This window comes from Mixophyes fleayi, chromosome 4, assembly GCF_038048845.1.
Source record: "Mixophyes fleayi isolate aMixFle1 chromosome 4, aMixFle1.hap1, whole genome shotgun sequence".
Classification (NCBI taxonomy): Eukaryota; Metazoa; Chordata; class Amphibia; order Anura; family Limnodynastidae; genus Mixophyes; species Mixophyes fleayi.
Genome location: NC_134405.1, coordinates 229,998,969 through 230,017,898, shown reverse-complemented (window position 1 = coordinate 230,017,898; position 18,930 = coordinate 229,998,969). Strand labels below are relative to the sequence as shown.

The window sequence follows — 18,930 nt, the reverse complement described above, 5'->3', positions numbered from 1 at the left end:
TAAAAAAAGTTATTTTACTGGAACTTGTCTTGGATCTTAAAGTTTTGTGAATTTTTAGTTGGGGTATCTAAAACTTTTCAGTCCTTCTCAATTATGCAGCTTTCCTTTTTTATCCCATCCATGAAACAATGCACTTGTGCTCCTTTCTGATTACTTGTAGTTCTATCCAAAAAAGAGAAAAAAAGTTGCAGTATTTGAGTCAAGAAGCTTGTCTAGTGAATTGAGAGGCACGGCATTTCCCCTTAAACTCAAAGGAATGTCATGTGAACTGGAGAACTATTTGGTGCCATGCTCTAAAGGAACTTCCACTTTTAAATGTTCACCGAATAAGCGAGTTCATACAGGGTTCAGTAAATATGAATTCTTACATGAGAGCTTGTAAACTAGGTTTTCAGCATGAGACTGATGTATGAACACACTTGAGCCTCTGTAGTTATATGTAGACTTGAAAGACAAGTGCTACACTCCATAGCTGATTCATTTTCCTCAGTAGAGAACATACCAAGCTAGAGAAGCGAAATTGTCTGAAAGAAAATGTATCACTGCCAATGGCATAGTCCATTAATAAGCACTGCTAAATCCAAATAGCAAAAAGAAAGCAAGCAACTTCATTTCTAATTGCTAATGTGTGTGATATTCTAGAAGGACACTTACCAATGGGAGGAGTTGTAATTTTCTACAAACATTGGGCCTGATTCATGTTCGGATGTAAAGTCCCTTTGCTTTCTGTATCTGCGCAGGCTCAGAAATGAACCTTACTCCAATGAACACAATTGCATGCACTTCATGTCCAAATGCAAATGACACAACTGTCTATGACTGGGATGGGAAGGGGTGGAAGAACATAGGCAATTAATGTACAGTAAGCGCGTACCGATTGATAATGATGACTGTCATGACATCTTTTTATCAATGGTTATAGGATTATAAATTGATCATTTATTTTATAGTATTTTTTCTTTGCGTTCTGATGGGACTCTATATTGCACATATGCATCATCATCATCATCACCATTTATTTATATAGCACCACTGATTCCTCAGCGCTGTACAGAGAACTCATTCAAATCAGTCCCTGCCCCATTGGAGCTTACAGTCTAAATTCCCTAACATACACACTCACATACACAGATATTAGGGTCAATTATGATAGCAGCCAATTAACCTACCAGTATGTTTTTGGAGTGTGGGAGGAAACAGGAGCACCCGGAGGGAACCCATGCAAACACGGGGAGAACATACAAACTTCACACAGATAAGGCTGTGGTCGGGAATTGAACTCATGACCTCAGTTCTGTGAGGCAGAAGTGCTAACCACTAAGCCACCGTGCTGCCCATATGCATGTGCATATCCTGCACTGTGTTCTCTTTGGTAACAAAAAACAAGTAATATTTTGGCAGAGCATAGTTACACCCAGATTCAAATTGAAACGCTCAAATGAAAAATTATGTTTTTTAAACATAAGTTGCGTGCAGGTTGCATCAGAACATGAATCAGGCATATGTATGTGAATATTATATATTATTTGTGAACCTGTCATATTATACTTTTATTTTTATTTAAATACAGAATTGTGCCTTCAGCCATGTCATTTGAAGAGTAAAAAGTTGTTGTTTTTTTATTTCTTCACTTTACAGTTATTTCTAATCACGTGCATATTACCAGGGTAAATTATCACTTCAATGTTCCATTCCGAAATTGGTAGAAATAAACCATTCCGTTTCAAGATGGTTTACATCTAGTAAATGTAATTTATACTGTATTAAAAATTTGTCATGAGGAAGTACTTAAAAACTCTACCAACCCGTAACCTGATAATACACTGATGAGCCTCAAATATATACCACATGTGGTATGCTGGCTGGCCTGTTTCATGTTCCTATTACTGTCATACATTGGCATCTGTATTTGCCTTGTTTTGTTATGCTCATACCCGTGGGGCTAGGTAAGGTGAATGTGCTTGTTTACCATAACATTATTATATAATGACAATTGAATATTTAAAAAAAATACACGTTTGGTGGAAAGACCACAGCACTTACTGAGGGTACAACCTTATAATGTTACTAACATAAATATGTAACCAATAAACATCATCTCCACCAGGACTTCGGATGAGTCACTGTGATAATTAAAGCTTAAATAATAATCCTACTTTGAACTATTATATTATTATCTCGTTTTCTCCCCACCACATGGCCCAAAGTATGTGGAGACCCTAACATCATATCCATATGTGCTATTTGAACATCTCATTCCAAAGCCATGGGCATTAATATGGAGTTGGTCCCCCCTTTGCTGCTGTAACAGCCTCCACTCTTCTTGGAAGGCTTTCCACTAGATGTTGGAACATGGCTGCAGGGATTCACAGCCATTCAGCCACTAGAGCATTAGTGAGGTTGTGCACTGATGTTGGGCAAAATGCCTGGCTCTGTGTCAGCACTCCAATTCATCCCGGAGATGTTCACTGGAGTTAAGAGTAGGGCTCTGTGCAGGGCAGTCATGTTCTTCCATAGCAAAGTTGGGAAACCATTTTTAGATGGACCATGCATTGTGCACGGGGTTATTGTTATGCTGAAACAGGAATGGACCTTTCCCAAACTGTTGCCACAAATTTGTAAACACACAATACTCTAGAATTTCATTATATTCTGTAGCATTAAGATTTCCTTTCACTGAAACTAAGGGAGCTAGTTCAAACCATGAAAAACAGTCCCAGACCATTATTTCTCCTCCACTAAACTTTACAGATGGCAGTGCATATTTGATTAGGAAGCATTCTCCTGGCAGCTGCCAAACCCAGAATCATCTATTAGACTGCCAGACGGTATTTCCACTGCTCCAGTGTCCAAGTACGGTGTGTAGTAGTGTATGTAGACCAAATTGCGCCTAATTTTACCAACCAGCTTGCGTTGCTGGCCATCCAATCAGATGTTAGTCCTATCTTTCCTTATACCCAGAAATTCTCAAGTATTTATTTCTATAGAATGCATCTGCTAATCTACCTGACACCCCACGAATGTTCACGGCGAGGGTGCTCTACATACATTTAGGGCACATTTTTGTTATTTTTTTTCTCCCTGTGTTTGAACTATACTTTATCTGACCATAGGCAGTGAGCTAACAAATCAGCTACAAATTTTGTAGTGTTCTATAGTTTGATTATTTTTGCTGTGTTCCGGTCCCGAGACAGTTTTAGGACTCTAATTACTCATTACAGTCACCAACTGAGTCCTAAAACGAACTGAGAAAAGTGTTCCTGTTCCCCAGGAAAAAGAAACAATCAAGTCCTTGGCTATTTAAGCCTATATGTTTCACATAAACCTTTCCTGTGCAGCAGATTACAATGTTGTACAAAAGTTCATGAACAGTTTCTTGCTGAACCACTACTACAATTCCTGACATCCCTTCACTGCTGCCTACCCTTTGACCTGTGTACTGTATTTTGGCTTGATTTGTGATTTGGTACTTTGCTTGTTTGTTAGACAGCAGCCTCCTTTAATGGAGTCCAAGTCCAAATTTTTCAGAAGCCCTCTGAGTTATCTGTTTTACATATTGTCAATAGGGAGTACTTAGTTCTTCCTTACCACTTTTATTGTGAGGATGATATTGGCGGAATTGAGTGAAATCCTGGATTGTTGCTAGTGCTAGTGTCATTTTATCTATTTTATATCAATAACTTATACCACTAGATATACAAAGTGCATACCTTGGAATCAAATGGAAATATCCTGTGAATAGTTTGCAATTGTGTTAATACTAGAATTTAATTGTTAAATTGACTTATATTTGTCTATAAATGTTAAAACTGTATTTTATCAGCATGAGTCACTTGTATACTGTAGGATTTGCTTCTCCTTTCATGTATTCTTCAAAGAGCTGAAAATGCATTAATTTCAAATATTTGAATGTATTCTTTTCAAGGATCCATTTGGTTTGTTTTATATTAGGCATAACAGTAACACTTTTCAGGAGATACTGTATCAAAAGTGCTGAACGTTTGGAGGAGCTTCTGAGGCTTCTTATGATAAACAGAGAGTACTCGGAGATCCCCGTTGAAGCATATTGAATGACAGTCATCTTAGTGTAAACGAAGCACTCCGTGCAGAGACATGCAGTTTTTCACTGATGGACCCCCACACCAGGCAGTCTCTTGTGAGCAAACATTCCATCTTTCAGAAAGAAATGTAGACTATGTCAAAATATTTAGCATCTTTAATAGACCACAAAGGACTCTTCTTTTATGTAATCTGTGCAAGGCAATAGAAACCTTGGTTGATTAACAGTACAAAATATTAAAGCAAATATTTTCTTCAACTACAGTCACTAATCTGATAAGTACCGACGAGCATACAGTACATCAAAGTATATATAGAATTTGGTTGTAATTTCAGCAGGACTCTGATACAGTAGATTCAAAATTGGCATCCATTCCTCTGAAAATATAGTATATGTATTTCCCAATTGTGTACAAATAAATCCTGTTGTGTTGGGCCTTGGAACAAAGGGGATATAATTAGGGGATATCCATACTGTCACTTACTAGCCACATAAGATTACAGCTACATGAGGTCTTATTTCAAGAATTTAGCTAGGTCCCACAGGAAAAAAAATCCTACCTAAGCTCTGAGTGCTTCCTCTGTATTCAGTTGTACTAACAAGTACCAGGTAAAAGTTATGCCACCCACTGCAGTACTGGTCAGGCTGAGGAAGGTGTGACTTAACATCTTTCACTATGTATATGTATGTATACACATGTGTACGTATGTGTATGTATAAATATATATATATATATATATATATATATATATATATATATATATATATATATATATATATATAGAGAGAGAGAGAGAAGGGGGTAATTTACCAAGATCCGATTACCAGAGCAGGACCCATCCACCAGTAAAAGGTACAGACAGGGTTAAAGATCCTGCTAATTTTACTCACAGGTGCTCGATAGGGGTGTGATTGCTGAGGTGCATTTGTTGAGAATAATACCGCTTTCATATTGCCGCCCCGGTAATATCCCGGGTATATGAACCCGGGATATTGCCGGGGGGGCAAAGGCTCCCACGGAGAGAAATTCCCGGGTAGACCCTGTTCATACAGGGTTTGCCCAGGTCTCCATCGCAACATCACAAGAGGAGCTCTGATTGGCTCCTCTTGTGATAAGTTTTTGGTTTTTTTTTCAACTTTATAATTGTGTTTGGTTGAAAGACCTGGGTCTCACCATTCATAGTGCAGGTGACCCGGGAATTACCCCACTGAAAGTGCTGGGTCTAATTAGACCTGACACCATTCATATTGTGCCTCGATCCGAGTCGTCTGGGCTTGCCCCAGCAAAAACCTGGGTTTTTGGCGCAGTATGAATGGGGTACAAAAGTATTCTGGAATTTGGTGGGCAGGGCTTCAGACACTGAATAGTAGCCAGACGATAGCTAGGGCTTGCAGGCTTAGTTATAATGTCAGGAAGCCGTGGAACATTTGATGATTATGTTAGTGTTCTGACAAAATAAAATAGCAACTTTTTATATATATATATATATATATATATATATATATATATATATATATATATATATAAAGTTGCTATTTTATTTTGTGTGTGTATGTATATATATATATATATATATATATATATATATATATATATATATATATATATATATATATATATATATAAAAGAGCACCCTCTCCACCCCACTATCTCTTGCCTTCACTCCACCCAACTCCTCCACTCTGACTGTGCAAGCTTCTGGTCCTCCATAACTTGTACATGGAAATCTAGGCTCACATGCGGTTATTTAGGTGCAAGGTGCATCTAGAGCTGCTCCTGCACTGCAGATTTGTGCTTCATAAATGGTTACAAGTGGTTGGGCTGGAAAAACATATTCCCAAAAATGCATCTGGTCAATTAAGTCAATCAATACGCAGACTTTTGTTTCAGCTTATAAAATAGCTGCCTGCACTATGTAGGCAAAGTGGGCGCTTTAACGGGTACACAGTGTCTAGTATTGTACTGTATGCATGACATTGTGATTTGACTACTGCCTCTGTCTCCTTTTGCCAAGTGCCAAATCTTGGAGTGTTCAGTTAATTGTTTTGCAATTAGCTTACATTTTTAAAAACAGGCCCATCAATAATGTTGTGGATTGCATAATACTAATTTACTGTACACAGTAGTAATTCAATTTGTACATAGGGTAATGCTTTATAATTAACTTTTTTTACTTAGTACCTCACCTGTTTTGTCTTTGAAGGTCCATGGGCGATGCATCTGCAAGCATCACACAGCAGGCCCTCACTGTGAGCAGTGTGCTCCCATTTACAATGACCAGCCTTGGAAAGCAGCAAATGGTAAAACAGGGGAGCCCAACATGTGCAAAAGTAAGTGGAATCTGGCACAACAATGTGTATGACTGAGCTCTGCCTGCATATGAATTACAAAATTTGCCATTATTTTCAGATCATCTCTATATATAGTTCCCCACTGTCCCCTCCGTTCTCTAATAAGAGCACATATAAACATCTTTCACTAACTGACTGACATTGTAATGTGTTTTGCTTTACATCATTGTAAATCCTTAAGGATGGAAACTGTGCTGTATTTAACTGGTAACATATGTGATTACTACTGTAGCTTATGAATATGAACAGCTCAGTTCACAATTTGTGAGATAATGCACCAGTGCGGTTGCTTTGTTTCCTTCTTTTGTATATTTCTATATGTTTGGAGTGGAGTGTGACAACACATGTGCTGAGACGTCTGTAAGGAAACGGAGAATTATTCTACAGGCCTATATTTGACTTCCTGAATGTAAGCTCATACCCTGAGGGGGAGGAAATTGGAGGAAGGATCACGGGTGCTGTATTGAAACTTATTATCATCACCAAGTTTTGAACACTCCATACATGCCCATAGTGGTGGTGGACTATACTTGATGTTTTACGTTATTATGCCATGTTGGTTTTCTTTCTTTTTTATTATGTACCTCACATGATGAGAGGATTGAGGGAGGGTATCTCTCTGATTTAGAAGTTTTCTGTGTTTCATCAGGGATTAGGTAAGCTTTAAAAAATAGTACACAATTTACAGAAACCCTAGCTGAGGGACATAAATACAGGGCCTGAATCCCCTAAAGATAGTTACCACCAAAGCCAAATTTCTTGAGGGTTTTAGCATGAACGACCCTTACAATTTTCAGTCGAGAATTTCTGTATGACCAGACAAGACCACCATATATGAAGAAAACTGCCTGTCTCATCACAGCCTCTCCGACAAAGAGGAGAAACACTTGGATAAATCTTATGCAACCTGGGTTACAACAGGTACCAGGATTATAAAAGCTTATACAAGTTTCTTTAACATGTTCACTGCTAGAGAATTTGACTATGCCTATCCCTATATCTGACCAACCTTCAGCATCCAGGACCTCATCTAAAACACAATCCCTGTACAACTCATGACTGCTTTTCCGACTTTTGTTAAATATCAACATTGAATGATGCAGAGATGATATTAGGCCTCTAGATGAGTGGTTACTCAAATAATGGCACCTGGAAGAAGTTACCAGCCTAGCAAAATTCTGGTAGAGTAAATTTTTTAAAAATGTCTTAATTTCAAGTATCAGTGGAATTTAGAAAAAGGGAAGTTGTAGGATTCTTGAAGATTTGCAAACAGGGAATATTCCCATTTTGGTTAGCTCATTGAGGAATCTAATATTGACCATTACCCACTGAGGGAATACATTGGGAGTAAGTCCCGGAGGAAATTCCAAATTGAGCCAGAGTGGAATAAGGGAGAAAGGTAGGGAGCTAATATACAGTACAGAGTCTCTTACAGTGCGACCATATTCAAGAGATAAAATAATTATTGGATGAGAGTGAGCTTTTGAAGCCAACTAGAACTTGGAAGTCACATGATAGCTGATGTCATTGTCCATGGGAGTAAAGCAGACTCAGTGTTCACCCAGGGAGAGAATGCCATTGAGCACATTGTTCTAGTTGTGCAGTTTAGACAGTGGAGCCACCCGCAAGCCCCAAATGTAGAGGAATGCGCATTCTAAAACTCTGTTTTTGATGACACCAAATGAATGATATGACCATTCATTGGATGGTGAGAAAGGTTCTAGAGGAAATATTTATGGGTAATGTCTGGAATAAATGCAAAAGTCTCAGAAGAATATTAATTTTAACTGAGGCAATTTAGCCAGTCCATGAATAATTTATGAGGTCTGCTTTGATGGCTGTAAGGGGACTGACTATAGCTAGCCTTAGAAGGATTTATCTATACTTTTTTAAGGTTCACGTTATTTATATATTTTTTTCATATTTTTTATTTTTTTGTTGCCAATTACTATTCAATCCGTTTTGCATAGAATTATTGGTATTGTTTTCAGCCATGCATTTAAAAGGCCATTTTACCCTACATGAAAATGCCTGTAATGTCACATATTGGCATTATAAGAATTTCCTTTTATAAATTTAACATTCACATTGAAAGTATTGTGTAATGGATTAAGAAATCACTCTGTATGGTTCACAATCCCACCATTAAACTAGATGGTAGGATCAGATCAGATATTTACATGGGGGTTAAGGCTTACACGTAGCCATGCAAGCACAAAGCAACCATTTTGAAATGGCATTATAAACAGTACAAGGAACAAAAGCCCTGCCCATTCTGCCAGGGTTGTTCTTCAACTGGGTCACATGCAGGTTGGAGACCTGTATCCAGCATTCTGATTGCTGGACCTCCAGCCATTCACCAATCGGAGTGCTTAATACTTAATACTTAGTGCTGGAAACAAGACAGTGAGTTTCCAGTACTCAAATTGGTGAATGGTTTGCTCTCTCCAGATGGCCATTAGACTAAGTTAGTAACTGTTGGGTTCTGTATTGTAAAGCCACTAGTGATCTGAGGGTCTGCATTGTAAAGCCACCAGAGATCTCGGCGTCTGCATGTTTTATGTGTGAACAACCAGATAGAACTTTGACATAGGATCATGTAGCGTTTATTTTGCTATAATTAGTTATCAATTCATGGATTATATTAGAAAAAATATAGATATTATGCGCTCTGTTGACTTCTTGCCTGATTGTGGCATTTCATTATATTCAACTGAACTAAATTTTTACTGGTAATTGGTAATACAGTATATGCATTTGTTGTACTTCAATCTGGTACTATAACTTTTTGAATGTGAAATCTTATGTGGATATGTTTTCCTATGTGACTTCTTTTAAATGTGTATAAGCATCAAGGTTCCATTTCATTTAAACTTTACTTTCTTGGCTCATACACAAAAAATGCTTCAAGTTATTTATGTTTTTAACATTGTAAGACCTTCAAGAAAAGGTTATTTATGGAATGTTTTCATGAGTTACAAATTAACCTTGATCAAGCAAGAAAATAACTGGGATTAACTGAGACACCAGTAGCCGAACAACCTATGTTTATATACTATAATATTATTCAATTCTTAGTCATAATTCTATGTTTTAATGATGTTTTATGACAAAAATCAAAAGAAAGTAAGAGAAAGAAAGGCGCTGTAATTCAATCTATATTGTGCAAATCCAGACTACAGTTATAGATCCATTGTTATATGATTTATTTTACAATTTCAAAAAATCATAATCAAATAAAATACAGTATAGATCAAGACAAAGGCTCTAATTCTTAGATCTCCTTCCCCATCTTTACTCAATCAACCATTTCCTTAGCTGGTGCAAGTCTAACATTGACAAATCCAAAACAAATTTATACAGAATTGTCTATGAGAGACAACAGTTTCCCTTTGTAGTTAACTTTTAAGTGCCAGGTGATTTTGTAATCTTTTATATGTGCACCAGCTTGTGACACAATACTTAACAGTATAGTGTATGACTGTGTTTGTAAATATCCCTCAATGAGCTATAATGGAATATTTGGCTATTTTCTGCATCATTTTTGGAGGAGTGCACAGCTGCCACGTAAGCTGTTTTCAAAGGGGCAAGAAATGTGCAAGAGAGATTTTCTTGGACAATCATTAGTAGAAATGCAAAAGGCAGAAAATGATTGTCAGTGCTTGTACTTACCCATGTCAATATCCAAGTGCAGAATATAAATATCAGGTATTAGTACATATTTTGAAAAAATAAAACATACATTTAAGCACATTGTTTACTTTGGCTTTGTATGGAACTACGGCATATGAGTTGCATGTATACCACACGTTATTGCCACGTTGTAATTACCATGTTTTGGGGCTTTATGAATAACCTTTCCAACAAATATCATATATATTTGCAACACTGCAACAGAAAGCTTCTGTTTACTGTAACTGTGCATCTGTGTCCATGTGGTTTACTTTATTAGACACATTGAAAATATGCCTACCTCAAAACCTTAGATGAACTTCCTTGCTGTCTCCACCACAAACACACACATGCATGTGCATCTTTACCAGTGTGCAGGCTCACAGCATAACATTTGATATTGTAAACTTCACATTACAAAATAAAAAGCTGTGAGAACTGATAAGGGTAAGATTACTTGCGTGTGAAATTGTTTGTTTTCCACCTTTCCAAGCAGTAGGGTTTTTTTTATTACCCATATGTTGAAATATCAGCCACTAAATAGGGAAGACAGTGAGAAGAAAATGAAGAAACCAAAGACATTTCCTATGTCCCTTTAAAATAGTTCTGTAACTGAAGTTTGATCTCATCAGCATTGTTGTATTAATAGCATGTCACAATCTATATCAGCTGCAAGTGCATTTAATAAAATGTTTTTGGTTTTTTTCATTGATCTTTGCCTCAAGGTGTTCAAGTATGCAGATGGGTTGACTCATTAGGCTCAGTCTCCTAAGCACTATGATCAAGGGACACTGTATCACTGGCCCATCAGAGGGAATATAATTAAATATGGATTAGAATGGAAATAATTGTTCTTTTTCTGCCAATAACCTCTAACAGTGTTCATATAGTGACATTTATTCAGTTAATCATTTGTAACTTTTTATTGTGAGTATTGCATAAGTATACAGTGATTTGACTTTTTGTAATATATTTACAATTAGATGTCATGTCTATGAACTGTACATAGTCTCTCTGCAACATATAATTAGGGATGTGCACCGGCCACTTTTGGTGTCTCGTGTTTTGTGTTTTGGATTTGGATTTGCTTGAGGTTTTGGGTTCGGATTTGTTTCGCAAAACACCTGACGAAAGGTTTTGGTTCGGATTTAAGGTTTTGGATTCGGATTTATTTTGAAAAAAACATAAAAAGTGCTAAAAACCAGTTTTGGGGGTTTTTGTTTCACTCCTACACTATTATTAACCTCAATAACATTCAATAACAATTATTTCCACTAATTTCCAGTCTATTCTGAACACCTCACAATATTGTTTTTAGGCCAAAAGGTTGCACCGAGGTAGCTTGAGCACATAATGCCAAAAAAATAGGTACAAGATGGAATTGTTCTGGGCCCTCCCTCCCACCCCTCGCGAGATTCGACGCAAGACTTGGACGACAGAGCCTCGTTTTCAATTTTTTGCCCGCCGGAAATATCCGAACAATGCTCGGATCCGCACTGTTCGGGTGGGCTCGGATTAGCGGAATCCGAGCCCGCTCATCTCTACATATAATATTCCGTGTACTGGAGCGATATTCCATGTAAATGGTGCATGTAAGGAGCTGCTAAATTCTTATTAATTTATATTATTTATGTATTGTCAAATTCTGTTCACTTATTTATTGCCCTCTCTTTTGTCCTTGTTAGAATGTAAATGTAATGATCACGCTGACAGCTGTCACTTTGACATGGACGTGTGGCTGGCATCAGGGAACCTCAGTGGAGGAGTATGTGACAACTGCCAGCACAACACAGAAGGGATACACTGCCAGAGATGTAAGCCAGGCTTCTTCCGAGACTTCAACATCCCATTCTCTGCACTAGATGCCTGCAAAGGTAATGTAATTCATCTCTGCATGATTTCTATTGTGTAGTAACAAGAGCTCAATCATAATAGCTCTAAATTCTATTGTAGATAGCAGTAGAGATAATAGATCAAATGTGCTCAGTACTAATCTAATATAACACAGTATTCAAGAACGCTACCTTTTATAGGTGACTCGCTCAATGGTAACGTAATACATGTAGTGTACAAATATAGTACACTACATATTAACATGTACTAATAATACTAATTCATACATAACAGTTACCAGCATTTATTGCCAATAGAGGAATGTATTATTTATGTATTGTTAACTAATATATGATGAGATTGGGGTGTCAGGACATTGAAACGAGGGATGTAGCCTGCTGAACACCCTTTCTTGTCAAAACTATGTTTTACATTGCTTGCGTAGCGTTGTATTAACCCTGTATGTATGTATTTTATGTCCATTTTACAATTCTTAAATGTTGCCAGGTGGGATTGCACACACTGCTACTAATTTATTTATTTATTTATTTAAATTTTATTTTAAATTTATTTTATTGAATCTTTGATAAATAGAAACCTATTGAACAATCAGCAGAAAACCAGACAGGTGAGTATTTGAGGTGGAGGGAGTGGGGGGCAGTGGGGTCTGGGAGGGACAGGAAAATGAGACCCTTATAAAGGGAGGGCAAATATTTAACAGAGTTTCAAAATAATATAACATATAACAAATATGACCAGCATTAAAATCATATCAGAGAAACATGTTCCAAGACAACACAACATAGTAGGATTATACATTGTTTGAAGGTTCACAGAATTAGCCACAAGAAGTACTGGAACCCTGGGTTTGGAGCCTAATACTCTGGCACAGGTCTGTGTACAGAGCAGGTTTAAATAGCTGAGCTGTTGAGATGGGTGGGTCACAGGTCAGAACACATGACCACAGGTTCAGAGCCTCTCTTAAAGGGCGACGTGCCGTCTGTTGCACAGAGTAGGATTGTAGAATAGTGTCTGCACCTGGAGTGGGGAGTAGACTAGAGGGACCGTGTCAGACAGTGGGTTTGAAAAGTAACAGCCGGACTCTGATGTGTGACAACATGTTTACATAATAGTAGCAAGGTGACCCATACCAGACCACCCCTCCCCCCCACGCCACGCCATAATCAGACAAATGCAAATTGCATCCAGCTGGAAAAACAGAAATCACCGTATGCCAACCGCCAAAATTAATGGTGTTTAATTAGCTTATGCAACATACATGACAGCTATCTTGCATAACGCACATAATAGCTTCCATGCTGGACAGATTGAATATTATATAATCCATTCTTCTTAAAAACCCAAATCACAAAAACAGCAACTCTCGGTTTTCTACTCTCCTTCATTCCTTCCCCTCACCATTCAACTGTTTTACAAATCACTCATAGGAAAGAGCATCCAGCTTCACCTTCTATATAATCATTAAGCCTCTGTTACTGCCAGCACAAATCCAGGTTGGAGAAAGTGAATCGATGTTATCCACATGTCATGTTGCGTAATTAGCCTTCTGGCCATTGCGACTATACAATGGCAGCAGGAGTCCCACTGAGTTGCATCCTAATATGCTGGAGCTACACACCGCAGGTTGCTTGCAAGTCAGCTGAGGACTGTGGGAGGTCCGTGGGCAGCCCCTTGTAAGTGAAAACCCAATAATAGTTGGGGTGTGGGTAAGTGAATGCCCATTTAAAGACATACCTCTGTGGAAAAGAGGGATGTTTTAAAGAGGAGATGGGGAGCTCTCTCTTCAGGACAGTGGTGGACAGTGGTGACTAGGAGTCACTCTTTCTGTCAGACTGGCCCAGGATCGTGCCTGTGTTGATATTAAAACCTACGTATAGTGTGTTTTCTTTGTGGACCTGACAAAAGCAGGATTGCATTGAGCTCAGTCACTACTACTTGGGTAGAGAAGTGAAAAGCATGGCTCAGCACATTGAAGTGACTGAGACAAAGACACTGGTGCGGTATATGAGTGTATAGATTGTAGAGAGGTGAATGATCTGGTATTGTTGCATGTTTGTTTTTATTTTGTGTGCTGTGTGTTTGATATATAAAAAGGGTGTGGAAGACCAGGGGCAACACATACAGCTGATTTATAGGCAGATGGCAGGGCAAAAGGGCTAAACATTATCCTGATATCCTCACATAATATCATACTTTTCATTTCATTGTTGATAAGATAAGGGCTATCCTCTGTTTCATGGCTACCTGTGTGAAAAGAATGCTACCCTTAAGGGAGGGGGGCATTAAATGTAGTTTTAAGACTGCTCTACAGTCCCATTCTTTCAGCTTGTGTGGTATATTGCTTTGCGGCTGTGCTGTTATTGCACCTAGACATTTCCACTGTACAATTACAGCACTTACAGTTGACCAGTGCAGCTCCAGCAGGACAGAAATATTAGAAACTTTGGAAAGTTGGCATCCTATGACAGTGTCATATTGAAAATCACTGAGTTCTTCAGTACAACCCATTGTTCTGCTAATGTTGGGCTATAAGATTGTGTGGTTGTATGCTTGATTTTATGCACCTGCAATCTGTGTGGCTGAAATGGCAGAACCCACTAATTAGAAGGGTGTCTGCATATTTTTGGCCATGCTTCAAAGTAGTTCATTATCATTCTTTTGTAGCTAAGAGTTAATCCATTCAGAAAGGGCTGAATTGTTCTTGCATATTTTGCACACACTGTGCAGGTGTCTGACTTCTCAGTAAATAGGTGGGGAATGTAGAAGCAAATGTTGCTAGCACGAACAGTCAGGTGTTACAGCCAAGGTAAACAGAGACAAAATCTAGACGTGTTGGAAGATTGCACAAGTTTAAAATAGCTTACACACTTTAAATAATATATACGTTGTAACAGTGTCAACTGGAAAGTAATAATAATGTTAAATTACTGACCACAAAATGAATCATTATTATTTTTTTTAGTATTCCCTATTATCAACTTATTCATGTCAACTTGATTCACCCCACCTTTGTCAGATTGCTCATTACTGATTTTCAAATTGTTGAATGGACTTGAGCTGCTTTAAGAAATTAATCATTTTCTTAATGATTTTCTGCTTTGTAATGTCATCAAATTGACAGCAAAGAAACAAAAACATAGGAAAAGCTGGTACAGAAAAAGCAAAAAATAAAATACACAAGACCCATACACTAAGAAAGTGTTGTTGGAACATTGTGTTCTTTTATTGTTGTTTGTGTTTCAGAAAGAACAAGATATTCATGATAGTGTGTGTCCAAGATCTCAGCTTTAAATACAAAATATTAATTTCAGTCAAGGTCAAATAAGTTTTAAATTAGATATCAATTAGTGTTAAAAAATGGGAGCAGAACACTGGATCGTGTTAGCAGGTATAGTTGTAAAATATATGCCAAGAAAACCATGCTGCAACTATACTTGTGTATATCATTTCAGAGTTTGCTTGGAGGGAGAACATGCAGTGAATTAAATTGATTGTTCAGCAAATTGATAGACAGCTGTTTGGTTGTATGCACATATATAGTGAGTAATAATAAAGTGTCTTTGTGCAAATCTGGGACAGTAAACACGTTTGTTAGGGACAATATTTTTTAGGAATTTTTAACCACTGTTTCCTGATTTAATTTCTTTGCATTAATTTAAAGCATTTTAGTGTTTACATAGATTGTGTCAGTGTATTTTTGTGCTCCTGCAGGAAGATATTAGCAGTAAGATCCTATATTAAAAGGATCTGCTCCCAAACTTCCCACATAATCTACTATTACAGTTACCTGAGCTGAATTAATTGATGCGAGAGGTGTTTTTAAACATTAATTAATTCTACCAAGGTTAATGTGAATTAAATGAGTTTAGGAGCAGATCATTTTGTACCATGTTGGAGGGCATGTACATGCTACAGTTTTCGTATACCCTTTACATTTTAGATATTATTCGATTGTAACATCTTACATTAACAGTCAAGAAATGTGTCTCTTTTTGGGTATGATTAAACCACCAGTAATAAAGCGGGACATATACTATATGGAAACTAATAACTTGTGTTTGACACACATGTTAAAGGACACTTATTGTGTGCATGCCGCTATATGTGATAGCTTGGCACAGAGACACTTTATGTAAATAGTATCACACAAAGTAAACATTTCTAGAGTTAATTATTTAGGACATTTTTGCAGAATTTTTTGCTATATATAATAATTCGAATATACTTGACAAACAGCAAAAATAGACTATGAGATCATGGATATACATTTTGAATCATTGACAAAAAATAAACTCATGCCCTGGGGAATATAAAGTAAAATTATTTGTCAATGCTCTACTCTAGAGACCCTCACCCTCATAAATCATGACACCATAGTTGGCAGAGAGAGCACCAAATTGCTTTTAATTATAAGTTACTTACACTTTGATCTCATTCCATTTTTACTTGCTCCAACTTGGCACTGGTTTTCTAGCTTGGAGACATTGATAGATATAATTTACAAGTAGCATTGTAACAGTCTTAAAATCTTAACATTTTTAATGATGGACTGCCATGGGAGACTAAAACATGTAGTTATGGAAATAAAAGCTTTGATTTAACATTTTCCAGTAAACATTGCAATCTTCATTTCATTTGCAGCATTTTTTGCATCGCCTATCAACCCATTCGGCGAGTATAGTTTCCACTAATAGAAGTCCACTTTACTATAAAACAAGCATGCTCATGAGTGCCCAACTGACACTGCGTTTGGTGGTAACATGGATTGATATATAGACATTCAAACAGGAAACATGGTATAAAATCACAAATCAGAACAATGGTCCGGTCCAAAACAAAGGCCAAGGCAAGTGGCTATAAATCAGAATGAATGTATTGGAGTATGTTAGTGTATCTTTATAAGTGTTCATCACAGAGGACAGACATGCGACTATGACGTAAGTAGAAAGAAAAAGGGGATCATAGAGCCAGCAGCATAGAGATAATGTATGTGCATAAGAAACTAAACGGCAAGTAACTATTGTCATAAAAAGAAGAGCAATAAATTGGTATATTACAGGACTTACTGATATGTATAAAGCAGGGTCGCAAGACATAGTATGAAACAAATCTACACAGTAGAATTAATTTTAAAAAAAACACTCAGTATCAATATAGCAGAATAATAGGCAACATTAATGGCAGAACTGGACATTAGCTCCCAAACGTAGTGCACTACATGATTGTCTATAACATAATGCACACCTCTCTTCAAACTCTATAAGGTATAGGTGTAAATGTGTGTTTGCATTGGACCATGCCCCACATTCACCTACATGTGCAGAAGTTACCAAGAATGAAAATCTTCAGCTGCATTTGTGCCTAAAATAATGCACGTAAGGAGTAACCTTACTTGTTGCACATTTGCACCATGTAAATAAAGCCTATTATGTTTTCAGCATGGTTTCTTTATTTCAGCAGCAGCATATTTCAGATTTTTTTGTCTGAAATGCAATGTAACAATGAAATTACATTCTGCTGGTTTAGGTAAACAACCTTGTTTATACAGTAATTCATGCCACAATGGACCTCTATATAGCAGGGGTCTGCAACCTTTTTCTATCAGTGGGCCGGCTTAAATCTTTTCTAGCCCAGGTGTGCCAATTGTACACGTACGTACGTACACACACACACACACACACACACAATATACATATAAATAGAAGTCAAAGTGTGCTGGTATAATGAGGTATGCCATATAACACTTTTTTGATCGTAAAACTATCAAATTCCATTTACATTTTCCATACTGTCACTACTAAATTTACCCTTTGACCACTGTATATATATATATATATATATATATATATATATATATATATATATATATATATATATAATTTAATTTTTTTTTATCACACTAATATCATTATAATATTAATAGTAATGGGACTAAGAAATAAACATTCATGTTATGCCACACAATAGTGCCCCCAGTTCATACTATGCCACATAGTTGTGCCCCAAATCATATTATGCTTCAAACCTCTGCCCCCCAGTTTTATTCCACATAGTTGTGCCCCCAGTTCCTGTCATGCCCTCATACTTGTGCCCCCAGTTCCTGTCATGCCCTCATACTTGTGCCCCCAGTTCCTGTCATGCCCTCATACTTGTGCCCCCAGTTCCTGTCATGCTCTCATATTTACCTCTGGAGTCCTCATCTTTCATTCCACAGGAGCTGTTTTTCTAAAGTGGTCAAAGGTCGCTGAAAAAGAGTTTCTGCACATGTGTGGCAGCTCCGTTTCACCCATTGTCACTTTTTTTAGACTGACAGCTCTGGAGCTCCAGCATGCCAGACAGAAGTGGTCCGCGTGCCACGTCTGGCATGTGTGCCGGGGGTTGCTGACCCCTGCTCTAGAGAATATTTATCAGTATTGTCAAGATGTATAATAAGATTATTGCCAAGCCTGGCCCATAACACCAGGGACCAATTTAGCGTGGCCTTCACTTAGAGCAGCCACTGGTTTCAGTTTTGGTTATGCTTATCAGTACAGGTGGGGTACCTTATAACTATAGTGACAACACTGACTGTGAAGAGTCCGACATGATTACACCAAAGGTGTAACCTACGACAGGTTGAAAACAACACTTGAAGAAGCTCTGATGAAGGAACGTCCCGGCAGGCTACAATGATGTCAGTTTCAAGTTCCCCACTGTCATTCTGGCTGTTACCGTGGTAATTTAAGGAAACACTGGCTGTACAATGTTGTAGGCTTTATAAAGATCAATGTACAGCCGGCACCTTCTTAAATTAGCAGTAAATGACAGTGGGGAACTTGAAACTGACGTCATTATAGCCTGCCAGGATGTTCCTTCATCGAAGGAGTGTCGTTTTCAAACTTTCGTGGATTCAGTGTAATCATGTCGGCCTCTTCACAGTCAGTGTTGTCAGTATCGTTATACTGACTACCACCGATCAGGACTCGGTTGCCCTTAGGTTTAGTGCATGAGT

At 37.6% G+C, this 18,930-nt stretch overlaps 1 protein-coding gene across 2 annotated transcripts in view; it reads left to right on the top strand.

Moving 5' to 3' along the window:
* NTN4 (netrin 4) overlaps positions 1-18,930 on the top strand; it is a 126,733-nt gene that overhangs the window by 88,420 nt on the left and 19,383 nt on the right. For both annotated transcript variants that reach the window (XM_075209423.1, XM_075209422.1), the window contains exons 4-5: positions 6,266-6,392; positions 11,771-11,959. In XM_075209423.1, coding sequence (XP_075065524.1) covers positions 6,266-6,392; positions 11,771-11,959 — 316 coding nt within the window. The remainder of the gene's footprint in view (positions 1-6,265; positions 6,393-11,770; positions 11,960-18,930) is intronic.